Source organism: Venustampulla echinocandica (genome assembly GCF_003357145.1).
Source record: "Venustampulla echinocandica strain BP 5553 chromosome Unknown scaffold_1, whole genome shotgun sequence".
Lineage (NCBI taxonomy): Eukaryota > Fungi > Ascomycota > Leotiomycetes > Helotiales > Pleuroascaceae > Venustampulla > Venustampulla echinocandica.
This window is the reverse complement of record NW_022474206.1, coordinates 2,242,551-2,252,619: the sequence shown is the minus strand read 5'-3', so window position 1 is coordinate 2,252,619 and position 10,069 is coordinate 2,242,551. Positions and strand designations below refer to the sequence as shown.

At 49.1% G+C, this 10,069-nt stretch overlaps 3 protein-coding genes across 3 annotated transcripts in view; 2 read left to right on the top strand and 1 right to left on the bottom strand.

Annotated features, from left to right (window-relative positions):
- BP5553_03267 (uncharacterized protein) overlaps positions 1–268 on the top strand; it is a gene marked incomplete at both ends in the record, with an annotated part of 1,758 nt that extends 1,490 nt beyond the window's left edge. Inside the window, one exon of the mRNA XM_032011890.1 lies at positions 6–268. Within this exon, the coding sequence (XP_031871583.1) occupies positions 6–268 (263 nt within the window). The remainder of the gene's footprint in view (positions 1–5) is intronic.
- A 1,545-nt stretch (positions 269–1,813) lies between these two features.
- On the bottom strand, positions 1,814–3,441 carry BP5553_03266 (Uncharacterized protein; the record flags this gene model as incomplete). The annotated part of the gene is made up of 2 exons (XM_032011889.1): positions 1,814–3,113; positions 3,179–3,441. The coding sequence occupies 2 exons, from the start codon at positions 3,439–3,441 to the stop codon at positions 1,814–1,816; spliced, it is 1,563 nt and encodes a 520-aa protein (XP_031871582.1).
- A 1,525-nt stretch (positions 3,442–4,966) lies between these two features.
- BP5553_03265 (uncharacterized protein) lies at positions 4,967–9,324 on the top strand (the record flags this gene model as incomplete). The annotated part of the gene is made up of 3 exons (XM_032011888.1): positions 4,967–5,037; positions 5,092–8,173; positions 8,221–9,324. The coding sequence occupies 3 exons, from the start codon at positions 4,967–4,969 to the stop codon at positions 9,322–9,324; spliced, it is 4,257 nt and encodes a 1,418-aa protein (XP_031871581.1).
- Between the last annotated feature and the right edge of the window lie 745 nt (positions 9,325–10,069).

Below are 10,069 nucleotides of genomic sequence, written 5' to 3'. Positions count from 1 at the left end.
TGGAGGACCTGGAGTACCTGGAGGAAGCGGAGCTCCTGGTGGCAATGGAGGACCTGGAGTATCTGGAGGAAGCGGGGCTCCTGGTGGCAATGGAGAACCTGGAGTACCTGGAGGAAGCGGAGCTCCTGGTAGCACTGAAGGCTCAGCGACAGCAACCCCAGGAGGGCCCACTCCTACTCGCACACCCCCGGTCACTGGCGAAGCAATCGCCAATTCAGCTGGAGCGGCACTTGCTGGTCTCGGATTGATCGTTGCTTATCTCCTCTAATATCCTGTCTCACTCCTAGTGGGCACTTCCTGGTGCCTCGCCTTTTCCGCATATCTAATATGCTCGACATATTCTCCGCAAATACATCAGCGATACACTGTTACTTGACGCAAGGCGATAAACCCTTGGCTTCTAGATATTTGTTTTTCGGGACGATTCACGACTTAGCCTACCCACTAGCGAGGCGAAAGTCAGCGGCCTTGGGTTTATCTGGGTTAATGGAAAGAGACCGTATATTGTTTGGAACTGGTGTTTTAGTTTTTAGAATAAAATAGTCATAGTAATAGTAATAATAATAACAATAGGTTGTTTATCTAAGCCTCAGACCTCTACATATTTGCTTAGTACCGCTTCCCGCCACGAAAGGATCAGTCAACGCTGTAACGGAAACGGAAGATAAAAGCCCTTGTCGTTTCCTTTTCACTTTCCTTGGCACAGCTTACCTCCGTTCTTGGCTTTCCCAGTATACTGTACATTTTAAATCCTTACGGTAAACTCGACAATCTTTATTAGCACTATTACCTGCGATATAATTAATATAAATATAATTTATTCAGGAGTAAAAGGGCAAGTTGCTATAAAATAGGGTAAAATTTAAGGGGCGATGTTGTAGGTCCGTGGTTTCTGGTGCTTGGCATATAATCGGACCCCAAAAGCAGCAATCAGAGTATTAAGGGCCAAGTATCTTGGCCTTAGATTTCTTTGCAGTTGGGGTCTAGGTGTTTAGAGGTTGCAGATATTCCACCTTGACTAGTACGTCGTGATACTATATTTTTCCTCACTATCAAATTTGTCTCTAGAAACTCTGCCACTTTTCCTTATTTTTAACCAATCCTATTACGAATACGTCTTAAATCACTACCTCTTTAAAGGTCTACAATCTCGATATAATGTCCCTGGATTTACTAGGTAGAGGGTAAACCCTAATAGGTAAAGAGTATCTAAACTTAAGGTAGCGTTTTAATTTAAACTAAGAGATGGTGCATTATGCAAGGCTAGATGTTTATATAATTTTTATTATAACCACAAAACTTATATTGAGTAGTATGCTTTGGAAGTGGATTAAATGTAAGGTTATTAAAAGAGGACTCGCTAAGCTAGGCTTGAAATACTAGTCTTCTACATATCATCCACATAGACGCAAGGTAGTGTAATCAATTTAACGCCTTTAGTAAAGTACTTGTTTAACATATCTGTGATATATTTGCCTCAAACTTTAGGGGTTCGTACACTTAGGCTTATAGGTCGCCTTCCAATTCCAACAATACTAATACAAGGTTAATAACCCGACTAATAGAAAAAGGGTTTAATAGTAATGGCGGCGGCTATAGGCAAACAACTTAGGTAGCTTTGGTTGGAGAGAAGGTTTAATGTAATTAGGTAAAAGGTATGGGTATGTAGAATTTGGAGCGTAAAATGTCTTGCGCAATCCGCACTTTAGATGTGTTTTTCGCCACTACATTGAAATCGATACTCGCATTAGTTGTATAGAGGTATCGTATATTTTTACCTTTTATTCTTATTCGCTCAGTGGTATCATAAATATCAGCTAGGACGATCGGCCGACTTTCCCGCTTGCCATTTCCTCTTCACCATCCTCACCCACCTTCGGCGTCTCCACTCTCCACGTCGTCCTCTCCCTCCACTCTCAGCATCACTGCCCTCCTCCCAACTAGGCAAAACTTTCCTTTTTGCTTTTAAATTCTCTCCTTTCCTGAGCGTAGTATTATAATCCACATCCCCAACTTCGCTTCTATCGTCATACTCTGCCTCATAGCGCAGGTCATACACCCACCTCTCGCCTTCCGTCTCTACCTCTACGCCGGTTATAATCCTCTCTTCAACCCACTCCCGGCTCCATAGATCAAGTGCCCATTTCTTCTCGCTCCATTCCCATCCCTCGGGTGCGCGCACATCCTCAAAGAAGCGCGTTCCGCGCGGTCTCTCGCTACGAATCCGGCTTTCGCTTAAAGGATCGTATGGCGATGAGGTGAATAGCCATGGCTCCCATTCCCCTATCGATGAGAGTTTTTCTAGTTCAAAGACCTCGACCTCTCTTGTTTGGGGCGCTGAATCAAGAATAATGTCATGTGAGGTCCACGCGTTGAGCCATGATTGAACGGCTATTCTGTGTTCTAGTAAGTGTTGTTTATGCATGGAGATGAATTTTCGCTGAATGGTGGGATGCCCTAAGCAGGTAATGGCCCATCCCGCGAGGAGGAAGGTCGTACGCCAGGGAAGAAGGTGACTCGCTATGAGCATTGCGAGAGTAGCAAGAAATGCGAAGAGGAAGAGAGTGGAAGATAACGCCTCGTTCGAGAAATTTGTGGGCGGACTAAGTAGCTGGACTATTTGATCGTGGGCTCGAGCGAAGTCATCCATGGTGTTTTGGAGATCACGCATGTTACGGAAGAAGTCTCGAGAGAGTTCTTTTGCTGGCTTGACTGTTGGCGCTGGCGCTAATGGCGGGCCCGTTGTTGGATATGGGAGTGACGGGGAGATGGTTGAAATTGCGGACGGAGGCGCGGGGTGCCGAGCGATGAAGGATGGAATCAGCAAACCTAATATGAGGAACACCAAGGGAACCACCGCCAGAAGATATGGATCGAGGCAGAGGAAGGTGTATATAGAGAGGAATGACATTGTATGGGTGGGGTGCCTCCAAGTGAAGAGAGCAATGAGGCTGGATTGAAAGACAAAGACGACGCCGATGCGGGCGTTGAAGCGGCGGAAGTTATTCGACATGGTAGGTAAGTTGAAGGAGGGGCGGGTAGGATATTCGGATTGCGAGGAGAAGCCTTGATGGGAAGATTGGTCTTCGATAGGGATGATCTGTTGGAGGAGCCTGCATTCACGTATTGCATTAGTGATCTAGATACCGAAAGTCGCCCGGAGGATACAGCAACGTACTTCTCGAGCAGGCGGTCCTGCATACTTGACTGGTGATCGGAAGCTTTGTCATGCGCCTTCCACAAGTTCTGCTTGATGTTCTTGCCATGCCTCTTTAATCTATCCCGCTTTCGCTCATTAGAGGGAGCTTTCACGTCGTTCTGGTCTGGGTCTGGCTCTTGGTCTTGGTCAGAGGAGTACGCATCATCCCGATCTCGATCGACGTGGATCACAGGATTAGGCCCGCCACGGTTGGCGAAAGCGCCGTCAGTGTATTCTTCCATCTCGGCTTGGCAGTGTGCCTAGCTCTCTGGGACTGGCAGTGCTGTTTCGATGTACACAATTTGTATCGGGGAGAGGTGTGTGAAGGCGAGGGTAGGTGATGACGCTGGGAGACAATCATGTGAAGTTGACGTGGGCTGGTGCTACTATACTTCGTAGGAGCGTAGTACTGTGCACCATATTTGACTGGGATGGAATGCAGAGCATATCATCTATCTACGAAGCGTAGTTTGGGAATTTGACGACAAGCAGCGGGATGAGATGACGAGGAGCATGAAGATTAAGCTTTGTGCAGTACGAGATAGAGGATAGAAGATCGATGGAGGGCAGGTGAGGGAGGTCGGGTCCGCCCGAAGTTTCCCCGATCAAACGTGCCTAAGGTACCTTGGGTAGTTACCGGGTCGATTCCTAATGTCACTTGTAATTATTTAATTTGTCTCTGTACTTTACTTTATATCGATAATGAGGTGCACGTACATAGTATGTGCGTATTAGCAATACCTATGTCGAGATGCTAGGTTTGCTGTACGAAGTACGCAGTACCGCTAGCAGAAAATAGAGGCTTATATGGCCAACTCATGTAGGGAAGTTGTCTTACTCGTACCTAGCGTCAGGGGCGCCCACCAGCGCACCGTGGTGGAAAAGGAGCAGAAGGAGACTTGTTCCTAATTACTTATTACTTACCTGGATCCGGAGTACTCCGCAGGTAATATCATAATATCAAAGGAGTGTATTGGCGGATATGCACAAGCACGAGCCCCTTTGTATGTATGTAGGTACGATACTAGTTCTACCGGTATGCACCTGGGCGGTACTTCGTTCTTGTGTAATAATATTGACAGGCAAGCCTTTACCAAGCTGTGATCGACGCGGCCGTCTATTCGCGAATTGGGGATATTCAATAATTTCAATTTGCCCGCTGCAACCAGTTGCAATCTCTCGCTACTGGGCGACAGAGTGAGTTTATCAATTATCAAAGGCAAATGATTAAAAGTTAAAACGTCTAATAAGAAAAACATCCTTACTTCGTGCCCCCTACAAGGCTACACTGTATCTAGTTGCTAGGTCGTCCAATCCTTATTTACCTACAAACCACACACTACTCGAGTACGGAGATACTCCTACATCTGTCACCAAAACAGAACAATACACAATACAACAATATACTCTTATACACATCTAGATGTGTATAAGAGACAACCCACCACCCACCACCCACAACGCGCATCGCCATCCCCATCCCCATCCCTATTCATATCCCCATCGCCATCGCCCCTCTACATCTACTCTATCTCCACTATCCTGCTTGAGAACGTCCCGTGTCGAGGGCTGGACTCCCTCTACTTTTGTCCTCTGCCGGCTCTGTTCACGGCTGTTTCGCGCTTCATCCGCACACGACCGGCTGCCACTCTTGAAATGAAATAGCCCTCGTGAAACGCTCGGCCCTTCGACGGACGGAGCTTCGAAAGGAGAATTCCCCCATCCACCGCGTCGCTCGACTTCCCTTCAGGCGACCGAGTCCTTCCAATGATTAGGGAACAGAAGGCTCCCTCGGGTCAGGGTCCAATTCTAGGTCCAGGCTATTCGCCGTCGGAGGCGTATGCTCACCACCCATTTCTAGCTGACGCGTGCGTGTGCTAACTCGCTGATAGACAGGGAAACCATAACCAGAATCACAATTCCGCGACCAGACACGGTGTTGTGTCGGGCAGAGAAAGAGAACCAACCGTAGATGCTTCCTCCAGCACCCACAGCCATTCCCTCTTCTCCTTTGGCTCCGCCAACCCCAACGCCGCGGACGAGGCCTCCACAGCTTCATTTGAGTTCTTACCTTCCCCAAGCTTCGACGACCTCCAGAGCAGCATTGCCGGCCCCCCCAATGATTCAACTACACAATTTCCAGCTGTAGGTCGCCAGAGCGCCGGAGGAAAGCGGTTCAACGATGCAATGAGTGAAGGGAAAAGGGCGGCGGCAGGTTTGAATGGGCCGCGCCCAGCAAGGACGGGATCACTCCTCCGGAGACAAAGTACATCCACAAGGCAAAGCAGCATGTCTGCATCGGCATCGGGGATATCTGGCGTACCAGGGGCGATGGACCCCCCCAGCGCCCCTCTTGCAATGCGAACTCGACGGCAAAGCCAATATCCGCCAATATCGGGCGCCGGGACTGCAAATGCTCCACGAGCTCCACGGAAATCCATTGGGCCTGGCGTGATCGATTCCGATTACACTAAGCCTGCCCAGCGACGACGTCCGAGTCTGGCATCTACTCCATCAACTACGGGCGCGGGTGATGTTTCCGGGGTGTCGACGCGGACAAACGCCAGCGGGACTCAGAGTTATATGGATGGGGCTCGAGGATTGACTGCTTCCCGCGCAGCAAAAACAAAGTCCCTCCAGCCGCCCTCAAGACAGAGTCAAGTGCGACTGTCCGTCGCTGTGGGTACGCCAGAGCACGGGAGATCCCCATCTTTTGCCGCCAGGTCTCCCGGCCGAGCAAATGGGAGAGGCACAAGTACCCCATCATCGTCAAAGCGAATATCCGTGATGCCTGGGATGCCTCCTTCATCGTCCCATGCAACAGGCCTGGGTGCGAGGACGGTTAGCCCTACTGATGCCCGTCGAGCAAAGCGATTGTCCATTCTGCAGAACGCCCCCCCGATGCCGAATACTCCTCCTCAACCGGATGTATCCACGGTCCGAACATCGTCACGCTCGCCATCAATGTTACCAAGGAAGGTGTCCACACCATTGTCATCTCGCACGACGCCCGACTTGACCCGGAAATCCTACAGCTCTGGCCAATCAATTGTGTCCAATGCGAGCCTCAACCCCTCTCAAACTTCCGGGGTGTTATTACAACCGCGATTATCACAACAGTTCTCATCGTCGCGGCTGCCCACTCCCAAACCTAGAAATGCTAATAGCTCGGCTGGGAACAATGGGGACGAGGTACCCCCAGTCCCAGCTATCCCTAAGGCCTACGACTCTCCAAAAGATGTGCTTACGGAAGCCCAATTCTACAGCAAACGGAAGTCAAGCATGCCGTTTGATGCCAGCAGTATCAATAGCACCTCGACCAATAGCTTATCCGGGAGGGCATCTGTTCGGGAGCCTATCAAGAATGACCGAGAGCCCAAACCCCGGAGACCTGGGCCAGGAGCCTCCTCGCCGGATGCCGACCAGCACAATACCACCCAGGTAAACAATAACAAAAGGAGCTTAAAGCCGCTGAGACTACCCCCTTTAAATCTGCTGCCGTTGAGCATCCCTACCGCGGCCAAAGTTGCGGCTCTTCAGGAACCATCATTTTCTGACGGACAGGTCACCCCACCCCATCGTGTGAACGCCAAGACGCCCAGTAGTCCCATGACTGCCTCTAAAGCTTCGTTCTTCACGCGAAACCGTTCGGAAGATAAGCCCGGGCAAGATCTTGTCGATATGCGAAGTAGTAGTTCGACTCATCGCCTACGTTCCGAGTCATCCTCACAAATGGGTGTTAGCAGCTCGGAGTGGGTAAAGCCTATCCCAATGAGCAACCGGCAATCGAGACATGCGGTTTCGCCCTTCGTTTCCTCATCCCTGCCCAAGCACAATGGAGGGCATTCGCTCATGACGAGGTCTAAGACGAGCGGTGACTTCACAAGCGCCGAGAATACAACGGAGCCAATACGGCCTGCGCGACTGACAGGACCAAGGGCTCAGAAGCTTTCAAGACCCCCTAAAACCGATACTCCTTCTCAGGTGTCGAGCCCTGAAGAACCAACAACGCCGTCTGGATCGTCTTTGCGGCGCAAGCTCAGCCTTGGTTGGAAGCGGAACACTTCCAAGAGCAATAATAGCATCTCCTACGCAGCGAATGAGAGAGGTTCCGAATATGTTCCTCCTCCCCCAAAGCATGATAACATGCCCCCTCCTCGAATACCTGCATCCGCCACGATGAATAATATGAATGTTTACACTGTGCCCAGTCCTAGCCCTTCAGTCAAATCAACGACCTATCTGGATTCTAAAAGGCGGAAGAGCTCGGCATCCAGCTTGAGCATCTTTGGTGGCCATGATCGAACTAGAAGCGACAGTTGGGGCATCAACGGCACTCCAAAAAAAGAGAAGCCCAAAGAGCCGAGGTCCGAAAAGACAGCACCTGCGGCACCGCGGACAGCTTCATCCGTTATGCACAAGATGCTTAATTCAAAGCCCTCAAGCAGCGCTCTCCGGTCTCTTGATCACTGGACGGCTGACTTGGACAAGGAAGATCTGATTGCTGAGGAACAGATGAAGAAACTTGCTACTAAGCGAAAGGAGACGGAGCAGGCCGCCAAAGTCCTTGACGCTTTGAGGAAGCGCGCCACGCCTAAGGAACGCGTTTCGGCTCACCAAGCTCTTCAAATTGCAAATCTGAACATCTATGAGCGAGGTGAGATCGTCGATTACAAGGAGGTGTATTTCTGTGGAACCCAGAACGCCGCCAAACATGTGGGTGATCCCACATCAGAAAATGCCAACTTTGGATATGACGATGAACGAGGTGATTACACGATTGTTCAGGGGGACCATCTTTCTTACCGATATGAAATAATTGACGTCCTTGGCAAGGGAAGTTTTGGTCAGGTGGTACGATGCATTGATCACAAAACAGGAGGACTAGTGGCTGTCAAGATCATTCGCAACAAGAAGAGGTTCCATCAGCAGGCTTTAGTTGAAGTTAATATTCTACAGAAACTTCGCGAATGGGTAAGTCCACCCACCCTCCTTCCGCTGCCGAGACTAATATTAGATAGGACCCTTTAAACAAGCACAGCATGGTAAATTTTACACAGAGCTTCTACTTTCGCGGACATCTTTGTATCTCAACTGAACTTCTCGACATGAATCTTTATGAGTTCATTAAGTCCAACGCATTCCGCGGCTTCTCTCTGGAGGTCGTTAGACGATTTACGAAGCAGCTTCTTAACAGCCTCTTATTGCTGAAGTCGCACAAGGTTATCCATTGTGATCTCAAGCCGGAAAACATACTCCTAGCCCACCCAATGCATTCAGAAATTAAGGTTATCGACTTCGGATCTAGCTGTTTCGAGAATGAGAGAGTCTATACGTATATCCAGTCACGATTTTATCGATCGCCAGAAGTTATTCTTGGGATGACATATGGTATGCCGATTGATATGTGGAGTCTTGGATGTATATTGGCAGAATTGTTTACTGGGGTTCCGATTTTTCCTGGTGAGAATGAGCAGGAACAACTTGCCTGTATAATGGAAGTTTTCGGACCTCCGGAGAAACATCTGATTGAGAAAAGCACACGCAGGAAGTTGTTCTTCGACTCCCTTGGAAAGCCGCGCCTTACAGTTTCGTCCAAAGGCCGTCGTCGTCGACCATCCTCCAAGACTCTTGCTCAAGTTCTCAAGACTGATGAGGAGCCATTTCTCGATTTCCTATCCCGGTGTCTTAGGTGGGATCCTGATAGACGAATAAAGCCAGAAGACGCTGTTAAACATGAGTTTATGACGGGTAGGAAGGCTACCGTGTCGATTACACGTCCCACCGCACGAAATGATTCCCCCATCAAGCGTCACCACACGGTTGCAACACCATCGGGAAGCAACCGACCTCTCCCCGAACCGCCCACCACAAGCTTCAAGAACGGGGCCCCAGTCAGGGCACGCGAAACCACAGGCGCTAGCCCAATCAAGAGTGCGAATACTCATACGCGAAGGATATCAAACGCGAATGCCCTTAGCAGCTCAATAGGCAGCAAGCGGACGAGTACCGGCGCTGTCATCGCACCCGGCGGTAGCGGGCTTCCTCGAGTTACAAGAGCCGTTAGCGCAAAACAGGATCTAGCTTCAGCTGGAGCAACAATTGCCATGGCCAGGCGCGTATGAGTGATGAATGGATGGATGTAATTAAACGCGAACATGTAGCACGCAGGTACATAAATGGACTAAACAACTCCAATTGGGATGTCGTGTGGGATTAAATGCTTCATAGATGGGCTGGGGGAAACGGGTAATCTTCTTTATAGGCATAGTTTGCAGGGCGTTGGGTTTCCCTTCACTTTATACCATACCCATTATTTTCATTGCGGCGGATTGGATGTTATTGAGGAAGAGTACAATAGATTCCTACTACAACATGGAGTGGTATGGCCGATGTGCTTTGTGGCAAATAGCAAGTGCCAAGTTCCTTGTGTTTTTTAAACTGCAGGCGGCTGTGGCGGTTTAGGTCGTTGCAGTTGCTGCTCTACTTAATGTGAACAGGATAGTATGATCGTGAGAGCCTAAAATAAGGGCTGCATTGGTTCTATAATGTATATTAATGTTTTTCATTTCAATTGCTCGTCGACATGACAAAACCAGGCTCTAGTTGTCGTGCTGATGGTTACCGGTAAGGTACCTAGGTACCTAGGTATGGATATCCAAGCTAAATGATGAATGGTGCATGACTGCTTATTTGTCTAGGCAATGAATATTGGATAGAATGCTGGTATTAGCGGGAAAATAGGTGATGCATCTTAAGCAGAAAACGGTTTAAACAGTGTTTTGAGTATAAGGTCGTATACTTCGTACTCTGTAGAGGATTGGAAGTGGTAAAGTCCGTTGTCAGCCATGTACCTCACACGTGACCTTT